Consider the following 17,013-nt stretch of genomic DNA (forward strand, 5'->3'; position numbering starts at 1 on the left):
GCTATTTCTTATACCAGAAGAATTTTTTCATTCAATTTAAGGAAGACCTTTATATCCCTATAATTATAACTCTATCCCACAAAAGTTGTATAAAATCTGACAAATCTATTATAAATTTGCTGCTTTTTTCATGTATCTGTGCAAATGACCTCTTTCTTCATATTGCTTGATTTAAAAGAACTAAGTTGTTACTCAAGCAGTTAAATAATTAACTAGTTTTAAAGATATATTTTTTGATATAGTTATACTTAAATAATATAAAGCTATTAATATTTTCCTGTACTAAAATTAGGGTGACATTATGTAACTGATGACTTTTAATCTCTAAAATATGTAGTCTATATTTAACTTTTCTTTCCATTTGTCTTATTGTGCATTAGGATATTATTGAAAAAATTCAAGCTTCCAAGAAATCATGAATGTAAGTATTCTGAATTTTGACCTTTTCATAAATTCATTTACAAAAATTTAAAGTAAATTTTCAAATTTCAAACACTCCATAAAGTTTAACATGGCTGATTCTTTTTAAATGTCTAGGCATTAATACAATTTCTTTATATTCTCTGACAAACAGAACATATTGCCATCTGTCTGTAGCACAAATTGTTATTTCAGATAATTGGAATTCTTTCATAGTCGCTAAGTAAAAAGTGTTTTAAAATTCAAGGCACTTTTTAAATGTAAAATATCTTTGATCAATGATTGGTCAGATAGAACTTTATCAATATTTGTTAAGGAGTGGTTGGATCTAATATTTTTATTGGAAGGTAGATATGGAAAAGAGGAACTGGAAGAATGAAATTTTTTTTATTTGTTTAGAATCTAGAAATAAGTAGCTAGTAGAAAATGTCATTCAAAAAATGTTTATTGATTGAAATTATCAAACTCATTCAAAAAGTGACATTTTAAAAAAGTGAAAAACTTTGATACTTTGTTCACATTCATGAAGCGTATACCTCAAACAAAAATAATTCCTCTCTGCCTTAAGAAATTGTTATATAAAAAGAAAATAACTCTTTTGCAAAGTAGTAATCATATAATCTATTTTGTCTTTCTATCCACTTAGAGATGATTCCATTGCTCCCTTGAAATAGACATTCTCCTAAAACTCTGATTTCAGTCTTCTCTTTCCTGTACTCCAAAAACCTACTTCATAAGTTAGTTATAGGTGCTTTGTAGATATAAAAGCAGATTATAAATGTAAGTTCATGTTGTCATTAAAAAATTAAGTGCATTCTGACTTCACCTATCATTTAATAGTTATCAATTTTTTTTCCCTTCCTGACCTCCAGATTGCCATTGCCAGCAATGTACTCAAAATCTTATTTGTATGTCTCTCTAATACCTTGAAAGAATAGATTATGTGAAGGAAATATTATACAATATGGCTTAAACAACTCTAAAATAGAACACATGCTTTCTTTCCAAAACTACCTTCTCAGCTTAATTTCCCTATTTCAGTCAACAGTATCACACTTTTCTGTCAGGTTTCCCACTCCATTCCATCCACAATTCAGCTGCCAAAGGAATTTATCTGAAGCAAAGATCTGATCATGTCATATCCTTCAACAGTCAACTTTAGTGGTTTCCTTTTACCTTCAAACTCAAATATGAAATCTTTTGTTTGACACTTAAAGTTTTTCACAACAGGGTCTCTTTAAAAGTGTCTAGCACTTCATAAAAGCTTAATATATGCCTGTTCATTGATGAATCAGTTTAACTTTTTTTGTAAATATAATCTTAATTGTCTCATACTTGAAAATCAAGATTATAATTGCAAAGAAATAAACAAAGTTTAGTGATATTGAGAAAGTATAATTTCTGCTGAAATGATCTTTCCTCTTTTCAGTGATGCAGTTTCTCTCAATTCACATCAGATTTTGTACTTATCATTTTGTTAAGCATTATGAAGAAATACAAAAGAAAAAAATGGCTTAATTTATTAACATTGTGCTAATCCTAATGAAAGAAAAATACTGTATTTTTATATACAGATGACTATAAATGGGTTTAGTAATATCTTATAAACTGTGTCCTTGAACCCTAAGAAGACGTGTTTAGATCTTGAAGAGCTAAGTATGAACATTGTACTAAAAGGAGAATTTAAATTAAGTCCTATGCTCAAAATCCCCTCTCAAAACCCCAAAATTACTATCTGGGTGATGTTGAGCAAGTAACTTAATTTTTCTAGGTCTGTTTCTACATCACACAAATAAAAGGTTGGACTAGATAGCTTCAGAAGTCTCTTCTAATTCTAAATATAAGGTCCTCTGTTCCAGAATTTTAAAATTGGAAGATTTTGTTTCTTATAGACAGTGTGTTCAATTTTTTTCCGTCCATTGTCTGTAGGAAGCTTCCTTTTCCTATCCATTCATCAAGTAATTCTTTTGTGAAGTTATATGCTAATGCATTTCTGCTGTTCCTGAGTCTTTTTTCTCAAGATTCTTTATTCTCTTTTCTTTTAATAAAAAATTAAAGCATTTTAATAGCCATAGTTTACGACTCCTTCCACATCACCTTTGCTAGATGAAATGGAAAGAAATTCTCAGTGTCTCACTCAAAAACAAGGTATATTGGGTCTTTGTGACAAAATGCCTATATTCCCACCTTCCTGCTCCACAAATGAGTATGACTTGAAGGATGATATTACAATGCATCCAGAACTTTTCTATATTTAAGGAAATGTAACTGGGGAAAAACTGGAACCTTTCCCAGTAAGATCTGGAGTGAAGCAAGGTTGCCCACTATCACTATTATTATTTAATATCGTATTAGAAACACTAGCCTCGGCAATAAGAATCGAGAAAGATATTAAAGGAATTAGAGTAGGCAATGAGGAAACCAAACTATCACTCTTTGCAGATGATATGATGGTATACCTAGAGAACCCCAGAGATTCTACTAAAAAGCTACTAGAAATAATTCATAATTTTAGCAAAGTAGCTGGCTACAAAATAAATCCCCATAAATCCTCAGCATTTTTATACATCACTAACAAAACCCAACAGCAAGAGATACAAAGAGAAATTCCATTCAGAATAACTGTTGATACCATAAAATATTTGGGAATCTAGCTACCAAAGGAAAGTCAGGAATTATATGAGCAAAATTATAAAAAAGTCTCCACACAAATAAAGTCAGACTTAAATAATTGGAAAAATATTAAGTGCTCTTGGATCGGCCGAGCGAACATAATAAAGATGACAATACTCCCTAAACTAATCTATTTATTTAGTGCTATACCAATCAGACTTCCAAGAAAATATTTTAATGATCTAGAAAAAATAACAACAAAATTCATATGGAACAATAAAAAGTCGAGAATCTCAAGGGAATTAATGAAAAAAAATCAAATGAAGGTGGCCTAGCTGTACCTGATCTAAAATTATATTATAAAGCTGCAGTCACCAAAACCATTTGGTATTAGCTAAGAAATAGATTAGTGGATCAGTGGAAAAGGTTAGGTTCACAAGACAGAATAGTCAACTATAGCAATCTAGTGTTTGACAAACCCAAAGACCCTAACTTCTGGGATAAGAATTCATTATTTGATAAAAAAAACTGCTGGGATAATTGGAAATTAGTATGGCAGAAATTAGGCATGGACCCACACTTAACACCATATACCAAGATAAGATCAAAATGGGTCCATGACCTAGGCATAAAGAACGAGATTATAAATAAATTAGAGGAACATAGGATAGTTTATCTCTCAGACTTGTGGAGGAGAAAGAAATTTGTGACCAAAGATGAACTAGAGACCATTACTGATCACAAAATAGAAAATTTTGATTACATCAAATTAAAAAGCCTTTGTACAAATAAAACTAATGCAAACAAGATTAGAAGGGAAGCAACAAACTGGGAAAACATCTTCACAGTTAAAGGTTCTGATAAAGGCCTCATTTCTAAAATATATAGAGAACTGACCCAAATTTATAAGAAATCAAGCCATTCTCCAATTGATAAATGGTCAAAGGATATGAACAGACAATTTTCAGAGGATGAAATTGAAACTATTACCACTCACATGAAAGAGTGTTCCAAATCATTATTGATCAGAGAAATGCAAATTAAGACAACTCTGAGATACCACTACACACCTGTCAGATTGGCTAAGATGACAGGAAAAAATAATGATGAATGTTGGAGGGAATGCAGGAAAACTGGGACATTAATGCATTGTTGGTGGAGTTGTGAACGAATCCAACCATTCTGGAGATCAATCTGGAATTATGCCCAAAAAGTTATCAAATTGTGCATACCCTTTGATCCAGCAGTGTTTCTATTGGGCTTATATCCCAAAGAAATACTAAAGAAGGGAAAGGGACCTGTATGTGCCAAAATGTTTGTAGCAGCCCTATTTGTAGTGGCTAGAAACTGGAAAATGAATGGATGCCCATCAATTGGAGAATGGCTGGGTAAATTGTGGTATATGAATGTTATGGAATATTATTGTTCTGTAAGAAATGACCAGCAGGATGAATACAGAGAGGACTGGGGAGACTTACATGAACTGATGCTAAGTGAAATGAGCAGAACCAGGAGATCATTATACACTTCGACAACGATATTGTATGAGGACATATTTTGATGGAAGTGGATTTCTTTGACAAAGAGATCTAACTGAGTTTCAATTGATAAATGATGGACAAAAGCAGCTACACCCAAAGAAAGAACACTGGGAAACGAATGTGAACTATCTGCATTTTTATTTTTCTTCCCAGGTTATTTATACCTTCTGAATCCAATTCTCCCTGTGCAACAAGAGAACTGTTCAGTTCTGCAAACATATATTGTATCTAGGATATACTGCAACATATCTAACATATATAAAACTGCTTGCCATCTAGGGGAGGGGGTGAAGGGAGGGAGGGGAAAATTCGGAACAGAAACGAGTGCATGGGATAATGTTGTAAAAACATTACCCTGGCATGGATTCTATCAATATAAAGTAATTATTAAATAAAAATTTAAAAAAAAAGGAAATGTAAGGTCTAAGAATTTTAAACATTTAAGGGAAGATAACTGAGATGTCTCCCAGAAAGACAAAGATTGTTCTTTGATAACGTGTATTACAAATCCCTCTTAGTCACTCAACAAACAAGCATTTATTAAATATCTACTGTGTGCCAGTCACTCTTCTATGAACCATGATTGCAAGGACAAAAACAGTGTCTCAACTGTTAAGAAGCTTACATTTTAGTAGGTTTGGAAATAATATACAATGAATAAAATTCCACACTCAGCCAAAGTGGTTTTAAAAAAATAAGGCATTCAGGAAAAAGGAGAAGAATAAAAACAGAGAAGATTTTAAGTTGAACTGATCAAAAGTGTAAATACTGGGAACATATCCTTCTAGACTAGAAAACTACACACACACACACACACACACACACACACACACACACACACAGATGTATGTATATACCCTAGATACTTTCTTGTCTCTAGTTTGTTGTCCCCATTGTCACATCCAATATATAAAGCTCAAACTTTTCTATTTTCTATTTAAAATTCCTTTCCCACTGCCTAAAAATTTGCTTTTCTCCTCCATCCTTAAAAAATCCTACTTATTCCATTCCTACTAGCTGTTATACTTTATGTTTTCCTTTTCAGCTAAATTCAGAGGGGAAAATATATTCAATGCCTTTTCTTCCATTTTCACTCTGTTTTTTTTTTTTTGGGGGGGGGAATTTAGTAATTTGTTTTCATTTTATAATTCTGCTTATAATACATTCTTTTCTTATTTTCATATTCTTTATAACCTGAATTCCAATCTCATCATTCTTATCTCTCTAATTACTAGTGATCTCTTAATTGCCAAATGGTCTCTTCTCAAACCTATCTTGACCTTTCTCTAGCATTTAACACTATTAATCATCTTTTTCAGGATACTCTCTTTTCTCCGGATACTCTCTTTTCTCTGGATTTTTCATGATTTTATTCTCTTTTAGTGTTTATCTGGCAGCTCTTTGTCAGTTTCCTTTTTTGAATCTTTGCCCATGTCACAGTCATCACTACTTGCCTAGAATTTTTTTAATAGTTTTAATTGTACTTCCTGAGTTGTTTCCACAGATTCTAAAGTGATTTTCCTAAAAAGCATAGTAACTGTGTCACCCTTTTAGTTAAAAACTTTTGTTATCTTTCCCTGGCATTCCCCATCCCCATGCCCCATAACATTCAAAGCATTTCTAAGGTTACCTATATATGCTGCATTATCTTATATATACCTATTTATCTACCCATCTCCCTGACTAAAATGTAGGGTACTTGAGGGCTATTTTTAGTCCATAATATGAACATATCTATTTGAGCACATAGGAAACATCTAACAAATGCTTATTGATTGCTTGCTTGAGTTACTTGCTTAATATAACAACTAATTAATGTTGGCCAGACCATATCAAAATTTAGGTCTTCTATCTCCTAGGCCAGTACTTTTTCTACTGTATCATATATAATAGCTTCCATTTTGTAATTTCTTCATCACATTTTTTACATAGATAACTCCTTTTCCATTTTCTAATATACTTTCCCTGAAAGCACTCCTTTTTTAAAATTATAGCTTTTTATTTACAAAACATATGCATAGGTAATTTTTCAACATTGACTCTTGTAAAACCTTCTGTTCCAAAAATTTTCCTCTTTCCCCCCACCCCCTCTTTTAGATGGCAGATATTCTAATACATGTTAAAATATATGTTAAATCCTACACACACACACACACACACACACACACACACACACATACACACACACACACACACACACACACAGAGTTATCTTGCTGTATAAAAAGAAAAAAACCTGAAAAGGAAAGCAAAAATGCAAGCAAACAATATCAGAAAGAGTGAAAATGGTATGCTATGTTGTGGTACACACTCAGTTCCCATAGCCCTCTCCCTGGGTGTAGATGGCTCTCTTCATTACTGAACAATTGAAACTGGTTTGAATCAGTTCATTGTTGAAGAAAGACATATCCATCAGAATTGATCATCATATAGTCTTGTTGTTGCCATGTACAATGATATCCTGATTCTGCTCCTTTCACTTAGCATCAGTTCATGTAAGTCTCTCCAGGTCTCTCTGAAATCATCCTGTCGGTCATTTCTTACAGAACAATAACATTCAGATGCCATAATTTATTCAAACATTCTCCAATTGATGGGCATCCATTTAGTTTCCAGTTTCTAGCCACTATGAAAAAAGTTGCCACAAACATTTTTGCACATATGGGTCCCTTTCCCTCCTTTAAGATCTCTTTGGGATATAAGCCCAGTAGTAACACTATGTTGATAACTTTTTGAGCATAGTTCCAAATTGCTCTCCAGAATGGTTGAATCCGTTCACAGTTCCACCAACAATGTGATCAGTGTCCTAGTTTTCCTATACCCCCTTCAATATTTGTCATTATCTTTTCCTGTCATCTTCGTCAATCTGAGAGGTGTGTAGTGGTATCTGAGTCGTCTTAATTTGCATTTCTCTGATCGTAGTGATTTGGAGCACCTTTTCATATGATTAGAAATAGTTTCAATTTCTTCATCAGAAAATTGTCCTTTGACCATTTATCAATTGGAGAATGGCTTGATTTCTTATAAATTTGAGTCAATTCTCTATATATTTTAGAAATGAGGCCTTTATCAGAACCTTTGAATGTAAAAATGTTTTCCCAGTTTATTGCTTTCCTTCTAATCTTGTCTGCATTAGTTTTATTTGTATAAAAACTTAATATAATCAAAATTATCTATTTTGTGATCAATAATGATCTCTAGTTGTTCTTTGGTCACAAATTCCTTCCTCCTCCACAGGTCTGAGAGAGAAACTATCCTATGTTCTTCTAATTTATTTATAATATCATTCTTTATGCCTAGATCATGAACCCATTTTGACCTTATCTTGGTATACGGTATTAAGTGTGGGTCAATGCCTAGTTTCTGTCATATTAGTTTCCAATTTTCCCAGCAGTTTTTGTCAAATAGTGAATTCTTATTCCAAAAGATGGGGTCTTTGGGTTTATCAAACATTAGATTGCTATAGTTATTGACTTTTGTCCTGTGAACCTAACCTATTCCATTGATTAACTTGTCTATTTCTTAGCTAGTACCAAATGATTTTGATGACCTCTGCTTTATATATAGCTTTAGATCTGGTACAGTTAGGCCACCTTGGTTTGATTTTTTTTTTTCATTAGTTCCCTTGAAAGTCTCCTTTTTTTTCTTTCAGATGACTTGTGTTGTTATTTTTTCTAGGACAGTTTTTTGGGAGTCTGATTGATATAGCACTAAATAAATAGATTAGCTTAGATAGTATTATCATCTTTATTATATTCGCTCAGCCTATTCAAGAACATTTGAAATTTTTCCATTTAAAACACTCCCTTTTTTTTCTTTACCAGTTTTTCTTCATTGGTAAATGGGATTTGAAGCATCTTCCTTCTCCCCAATTCTTGTCCTTTATTTTTATCTTCTTTGAAGGTAATAACAGATCTACATTTGACATACCTAAATATATCTTTCTTAAGTTGTCTGTTGTTTTTAAATTTCATCTGACTTATTCCATAGTGCTTTTTAAAAAAGATCTATATTAGTAAGACCATCTGCCCTTTGAAGAATCATATATAACTGACACTCAGAAAGATGAGTAACAGAAACTGTATTAACAGTTGTATGCAAGTTTCTAATGATTCACTCTAAACATGTTTTTATTTGAGTTTATTTTATTTAACTTCATTTTACAATTTTTTTTAACATTTATTTCCCTTTCCAAATATATGCCCCACAAAATTGCTAGCAATGTTCTGCTGTTACTTCTTTTATTTGTTTTCTTTCTATTCTTATGACCTTATACTCTTCTATCAATTCTTGCTCCAGTTCCTCTCTCATAGCCAACTATTTGCATTTCTTATATATTTTCTTTTTTGCCATTACTAGGGTAAAATTCAATGAGAGAGCTGGCAGCAGATGACAAATACAAGCCTCCAAAGTTTAATTTTTATTTTATTTTTTATAAACTATTTTATAACTAATAACAAATACTGGTTTCTTTCCTCATACTCTTTTCTTCGCGGTGATAATGAAGAGTTAACCTCCTTTCTATCTATAAATAACCTGATTTTCTCTTTCTGTTTTTGTAGAAAATACATTCCAAAAATCAACCAGAATTAGCTGTGTATCATTTTGCAATATAATTTTTCTAATGTTTCAAGGAAAATTTCAATTTTACATAAAATATTTTAGTAATTCTGCAATTTAAAGTGGTTATCAATGAATCCTAATTTTGATTCAATTTTTCTCAGATGCTTTTCAGTTGGGTCTTGTGGAACGAGAAATCAATGAATTACTAGATGGATTACATCGAGTTCAGGATCCAAGGCCAGCTAAGGAACCACATGTTGAAAAAGATGGACACCTCAAACAGAAAGAAATTTGTTCAGAAGATATCTGTTCCATATGTCAAGAAGAGCTCCTAGAAAAAAAGCTGCCAGTTACCTATTGCAGGTTATTTTTCTCTTGAAATTAGAAAGTTAAGGAGAAAATCTTTCTAATTTAACTTGTCTTGCTCTTTCAGAGAGATGAGATATTGTGATTCAATAATACAAGAACAATAGAAAACTTTGAATGTGATGTCAATACCAATTAAGTTGATTTAGAATTATTTATGGTGATTCAATGGAAAGGCTGGCTTAAGAATCAGAGGACTTGGGTTCAAATCCCAGTTCTGGTACTTACAATCTGTAAAACCTTGGATAAAACTGTCTGCCTCAGTTTCCTTCTTGCAAAATGAGGGAATGGGACTAAAAGACTTCTTGAATTTCTTTCAGCTCTCTTAATCTATGAACCTATTAATTAAAAGTTTTCCAAAATTAAAAAAATAAATAAAATTTTTCTATAAAAAATAATTTCTTGTAAGAATTATTTTCATACTCTCTTCTATGGTACTATGTATCAAAAATTAGATTTATGAAATCAATCCTAACCTTTATTAAAATTTCAGTATAATTTTAGTATTTTACATATGTGTGTGTATACATATATACACACATGCGTATATTCTTTGAAAGTGAAGAAATGCAGTAATTGTGTTTATGGTATTACTTAAAATATAAAAAAAACCCAACCTATTCTATTTTAGAATGGACATAATTATTTTAAAATATTTCTTATTTTGTATTGAGCCAATTTTTACTGCCTTAATTTCCATCAGTTGGTCTGGCATTTGCCTTCTAAAGCCAAACAGAAACAATTTAATAATTAGCTACATGATGATATATTAGCTAGTTGAAAGCTACATCCCTTAAATTTTTAAATATTCTTAAATATTAAATTTCTAAATATTCATAGTTACTTCATTCAATTCTTGTATGACTTGCTTTTGAGTCTCCTTATTTTGAGTCTCATTCTAACCACTGCCAGTGTATTTTAGCTTGTCTTTACTTTAGCCTTTCTAAAATGTGACTACTAAAACTGGATACAATCAGTATGTTGAAATGGTCCTCCCTTCTCCCAAACTGTATTTATTTAGAGTTGTTTCTGAATCCCAGGAACAGAATTTTGAACTCGTTCCAATTAATTTTCATCGTGTTTATGGATGAAATAGAGATATTTGTGGATCCTTATTTAGTTATACATTGTGTTGTCCCTTCTCCACTTTATGTCACTTGAGAAACACATTATCTATGTCTGGCTAAAAGCACTAATAAAATGTTGAAGACAATACAGTTAAAGGCAAAACCTTAAGTTAGCAATCCTCTAGAGAATTCTTTATGTTGATCTGTTAATCAACATTCTAGGTTTAATCAATCAAACAATACTAGACAGATTTCTCTGTAAGGATATTATGAGAGACTGACCAAGTGATGTCTGTATGAGATTCACTTATATTATGTCCATAGATTTTCCCCATTATCTTATTAAGTAACCATTTTTTTTAAAAAGTGAAGTATGTGTATCTACCATACAGTTTTTTTTTTTAATCCATTCTTATAGGCTTATGTTACCATTTTTTTCATAAGTGATTATAGACTGGCCCTTTAAAAATCCATTCTAGAATTTTTTCAGTAAACAATGAAAACTCACTAGGTAACAGTCAACAGTCAACAATTAAAGTTGCTATCTTTTTTAACCTATTGTTTGTATGCCTCAAGTCCTACAATATCTCTCCTACTCATTACAAATCCTTGAAGATATAATATAATTTTAAAACTTGAGTCTTTAAAAATACAATATGTAACATTATGGTAAGTGGGGTAAAATTTTAAATTGTAATAAGTAATTCTCACAATATTCTACCAATCCTATCCCACTTTGCTGACATCCAGTTTTATATGACTAACTTTTAGACATCTTTATCTACTAGACATTTTTAATTAAATTTATTTAAAACAGAGCTCTTTGTCTTTTCCTCCTAAACCCTATTCCAATTATTATTCCCTTATTATTATAAGGAAACTATATCATTCCCCAGTCCCTCAGGTGCTAATAGTCATGCTAATTAATAGAAACCTAATAGTTATCCTTAATTCTTCACTATGTCTAACTCACCATATTCAGTCTTTTGCAAAACCTATTGATTTCACCTTTGCCACATCTCTCAAACATAACTTCTTTGACGTTTGCCACTACTCTAATGCATGCTCTTGTCACTTCATGCCTGGATTATTACAATATTCTACTTATGGGTCTATCTGCCTCAGATCTCATTCTATACTCCATTCAGTCACAAAAGTGATTTTCCTAGAGAGAAGATCTGACCATGTCACTCTTCTACTGAATAGACTCCAGTGGTTTCCTATAGCCTCCAGGATTTAAAAACCTTCCCTTTGGTATTTAAAGTCCTTCAAAATATAGCCCTCTCCCATATTTCCAATCTGTTTACACCTTACTCTCAACCACACACTCTTCCATTCAGGGACACTGGCTATTCCTCTATTGACTGAAATGCTCTCAATTTTCAACTTCACCTACTGGTTTCCCTGACTTCCTTTCCCAACCACAATCTCAACTTCTCTGGAAAGCCTTTCCCACGCCCTCTTAATTCTAGTGCCTTTCCTCTTAATTTTTATCTTTTATACAGTTTTTTGTATATATTTGTTTGCATTAGATTGTGAGTTTCTTGAGGGCAAAGATTCTCTTGATCTCTTCTTGAATCCCCCAAACTTAAAAGTTCCTGGCACAAAAGTGCTTAATAAATGTTTACTGATTTATTTATTGATTGGTAATTTTTTTAAAATTACAAATAAAGAAGCATTAATAAAATAAAATCTTACATTGAGATTTTTCTGATCTCTTTTACTTAATACTTCTAGAAATGTATAATTTAGTAGAAGCAGAGAAGTTATACCTAGAAATCAATTCAGAACTGTCTTATGAAGGGGGGAAATTGTAATTTTTTTTTCTTATACTAACAGTTAACTTGATATAACAATTCTTGATGATCCATGGTTAACAGAGAAACAAAGTAGATGGAAAGTTAAATAGTTGCATTGTTTTAGGCAAAAAAAAAAAAACTTATGCAAATTCTTTATTATGTTTCTAGGTATGGTTGCGGTAATAGTGTGCACATAAAATGTATGAAAATATGGGCTGATCATCAAGATAAGTCATCAAAAAACTCTGTTGTCAAGTGCCCTCTGTGCAGAGAAGAGTTTGCACCTTTAAAACTTATTTTAGATGAATTCAAAAACTCCAACAGACTTGTGACAGCTGCAGAGAAAGAAAAGCTTGACAAACACCTTGGAATTCCATGTAACAACTGCAGACAATTTCCAATTGAGGGAACTTGTTATAAGTAAGTAATAATTAAAATTAATTTTTTAAATGAAAAAATTAGCCTTTATTCTTCATAGTATTAAAAGTTGCTAATCTATTGAGTTCTATTTTAATTACTCAAGTTGAAAATTTGCAGAGAATGACTCTGCAAACCATTTCAAGATAAGCCCAAACTCTGATAGGTGTATGCAAGTATCAACCCTGAAACAGATTATGTATTTGTGGTCTGAGGATCAGTTTGTTAACATATAGAAAGGATCATTGCCAAATGCTGACCACTAGGGTAATGAATTTTTTTGACACAGAAATTAAAGAAACGTTGAGGGGCTAAAAGCTACATTGGTTTAAAATTTTAAATTACAAGTTTTTCAAAGTGAATACTAATTTCTTAGCAGCATTGCATGTTCTACTCCTAAGTATTTCCCCCCTTAATATTTGCTACTGTCATTTCACCTAAGTGAAAACTATACATTCACAGTTAATCATCACAGGAGCATCTGCTATACTCAGTCATTTTAAGGGCTTTCAACATTCTATTCTCATAGTTTCTGGTTCCTAGTTTTGCTCCAACATGACCCTGGGGCTTTAAAATTGCTCTCCAGAGGAGAGATTTAAGCATAGCATCTTTCTCTGGTATTTCATACTTCTCATATTATGAAGTTGACTAAAGAGTGCCTCAAACTTAACCCTTCTGGTCTTTTTGTATTCTTCCCTTTGTTGGAAGTTTATAGAGATTTTGAGATTTTGTGTCCAAGAGTTTCTCAATCTAAGGCCTATGAATTTATAAAAAATATTTTTTGACAACTGTATTATACTTAATTACCTTTATAATCTTACTTAATTTTATATTATACACTTAAACTATTATTCTCTCAAAAAGTCCATCAGCTTCACCAGACCACCAAAAGGGTCCACACATAGAACAGTTAAAAAAAAAAAACTGGAGTAGAAGGGCATGACCATACTGAAGAGAACCTATGCTTTCCCAAAGCCCAATACCCTAAATTTGATATTAGTCAATCAACAGACATTTATTAAATACTTTATGCTAAGCGTCAGGGATATAAAGAAAAGCAAAAACAGTCCCTGTTCACAAAGAACTTATTGTCTAATAGGGAAAACAACATGCAAACAAGTATATACAAACAAGATACATTAAAGATAAATTGTAAATTATCTTAAAGGGAAGCATTAGCATTGAAGTGAGAGAAAGACTTTTTGTATAAGGGAAGACTTTAATTGTTACTTAAGGAAGCCAACTGGTAACAAGGAAAGAGAAAATTTAAGACATGGGGAACAAGCCAGTGAAAGCAATCTGAGACAAAGATGTAACAAATCAAGTTTCCTTGTAATATAGTCCTTTTTAAATGAAGTATTAAAACCTATTGGCATTTCCTTTGTAATCAATTTCCCTATATATTTTTAAGAAGGAATTATTATCTTGTCTATTTTAATGAAGTATTGGCTTCTGAATTATTTTTTGCATGTATTTTGAATAAACAAATTTGAAAATTTGTTTTTTGTCCTAATCATTTTTAAAAAGAAATTTCCAGCCTCATTTTATCTTGCTATTCTTCACATGGGATGGATGATTCCTCTGTGTACCAACCAAACTAAGCTAATCTGTTATCTTTCTAATTCCATGCATTTGTCCAAGCTACTAATCAGCCACATTTTCACCTGTTTATATTTTCTCTTTTTCCAATAACTACTTTATGCATCACCTTTTCCATGATATTGTCCTTTATTTCTTCATAGGTAAAAGTGATCTCTAGTTCAATTTTTTGTTTGTTTTTATTTAGGCCTCTTCACTTTGTTTAGAACTTTCCCTTTCCCTTGTCATATTCTGCTTTGTATCATATTTATTTGTGATAATACAGTACATGAGATAGCCAAACAATGCAGGAGATAGAGTTCTGGACCTGGAATCAGGAAAATGTGAGTTAAAATTCAGCTTCAGATACTTACTAGCTAATAATATAGTACTTACCTCTCTAATTTGAGAAAATAAAATGAGATAATATTTATAAAGTACTTTGAATATCTTTAGGCACAATATAATACATCTATTATTATTCACATAAAATAATTTTTCACTAGACTGTGAGCTACTGGAGAGTAGGGGCTATAATTTTCATCGTTGTACCTTCCATGTGTAGGACAATATCTAGAACATAGTAATTAATTATTTAATTGTTACTACAGTTCTAATTGATACTTAAATTAATGGACTGAACAATCCTATAAAATCCATCAATACACTTCACTTATGCTTATTAGAAAAATGAACCAATAAAGATTTTCATTCAGTTTGAATCATAAGTATTCTGGTAATTCTCAGTTAACTAGAAATTTTAGTTTACTAGAATATTTCATATCATAATGTATCAATGTTTTATTGTTATTTAGTCATTAATATTCAAATTGGAAGAAAAAATAGCTAAGGTAATCATAATGCTTATTTTATTCATTAAAATATAAACATAAGAATTGTAAAAGATATATTGCATTTATCCTAACATTTGATGTTTTTAATGATAGAATAGTATGACAAATTTTAGTAATTTTGGTAATTGGAGCAACCAAATCTATACTATTTTGAATTTTCATAATCTAGTGATTCTTAAATATGCTATAACCTTTTCCAAATTAGTCAAAATTTAATTTCTTTTTTTTTTTTTGCAGAGGCAATTGGGGGTTAAATGTCTTGCCCAGGGTCACACAACTAGGAAGTGTTAAGTACCTGAGGCCAGATTTGAACTGAGGTCCTCCTGACTTCAGGGCTGGTGCTCTATCCACTGCACCACCTAGCTGTCCCTTCAGAATTAATTCTTGAAGCTATTAAAAGTCTATTAGAGACATTTCCAACTAGATGTCCCATAGGTTCCTCAAACTCACCTTGTCTAAAATAGAACTCATTCTTTCCCCTAAATCTGTCCTCCTTCCTGACTTCCAAATTCTCTTGAGGTTACCACCATCAATGTCAGAATCATCCTAGATTATTTATTCATGTCCCCAGACCCCACTCTATTTTCAATCACTAATATTTTTCCCACAGCATCTCTCAAGTATCTCCCCTCTTCTCCACCAAAAAGATCTCACTCTTAATTCAGGCTTTTGTTACTTCTCATTGGGTCTATTGCAATAGCCCCCTAATTAATTTCCATCTCTTCTTCTCTTTCATGTCATACTACTTATAGATTCCAAGTTGATAATCCTAGAATACATCTGATCATTTCATTTCTCTGCTCAAAAAGCTCAGTAGCTCCCTTTTGCCTTTATTTCTTTTTTGTATTTAAAACCCTTCACAATCTGACTATAGACTTTCCACATAAACTGACCACTTTATTCTTCACACATTATATAATCTAATTCTATAGGAAGAGAGATTACTAGGGTGAAAATAATGGAAGAATATTATTTTAGTTAGTAAAGTTAGTAAAAGGTCTTTAAAGGTAGGATTGGGAAAAGTGAAAGAATTAGGAAAGGGCTTTGTAGGAAAGCTCTCAGATATGTAACTGAATCACACTATCTCCCAGTCTTCGCATGGCATGGACTATCTCTGTGTCTGAAATGCATTTGTTAACTCTTCGTTTTTACACTCTGAGAATGTCTGATCAATACTATCTCCTTTATGTGGCCTTTCATAATTTCCCCCTTTGTGTGACTGTCTCTTTTCCTCTCAAAAAAAAAAAAAAAAAGGCTTCAGGGGCAGAGCCAAGATGGGAGAGATGACACATGTTTCCCTCTGGCCTTCTCTACAACTTTCACACTAATTATGAAATCCAGCCTCTGAATTAGCTCTGGACTGGCAGAACCCACAAAGATTGGGAGTGCAACAAATTATCAGCACAAGATAATTTCTAGGATCACCAGAAAAGGTCTATTTCAATTGGAAACCAGAGGGAGGCACCCAGTGCAACCAACTGAGTACAAACACCTTTGCAGACACCACAGAGTCCCAGGCGTTGCTGACTCTGCTAGTGTTGCTGACTCTGGGGCAGTACAGACTCCGTGTGGCAGAGAATCTATGGGGAGGAATCTACAGCAGTGTTGACCATTCTGCCCTGGTAGCAAGCCAATAGATTAGCAGAGAAGTTATAAGACATCCAACACAAACATAAAAGATCAGTAGTGAACCCCCAAAACTTCAGAATCTCACAGGATCTGGCCATGCCCACCCAGCACCAGCAATGAATCAGCACTGACCCAGCACAGATGCAGCTGCTTGGAAAACCTCCAC

At 32.3% G+C, this 17,013-nt stretch overlaps 1 protein-coding gene across 1 annotated transcript in view; it reads left to right on the forward strand.

Moving 5' to 3' along the window:
• Positions 1-17,013, forward strand: part of ZSWIM2 (zinc finger SWIM-type containing 2) — a 50,529-nt gene that overhangs the window by 15,983 nt on the left and 17,533 nt on the right. The window contains exons 3-5 of the mRNA XM_051986057.1: positions 381-421; positions 9,299-9,500; positions 12,538-12,789. Of these exons, the coding sequence (XP_051842017.1) occupies positions 381-421; positions 9,299-9,500; positions 12,538-12,789 (495 nt within the window). The remainder of the gene's footprint in view (positions 1-380; positions 422-9,298; positions 9,501-12,537; positions 12,790-17,013) is intronic.

This window comes from Antechinus flavipes, chromosome 3, assembly GCF_016432865.1.
Source record: "Antechinus flavipes isolate AdamAnt ecotype Samford, QLD, Australia chromosome 3, AdamAnt_v2, whole genome shotgun sequence".
In the NCBI taxonomy this organism is placed as follows: Eukaryota; Metazoa; Chordata; class Mammalia; order Dasyuromorphia; family Dasyuridae; genus Antechinus; species Antechinus flavipes.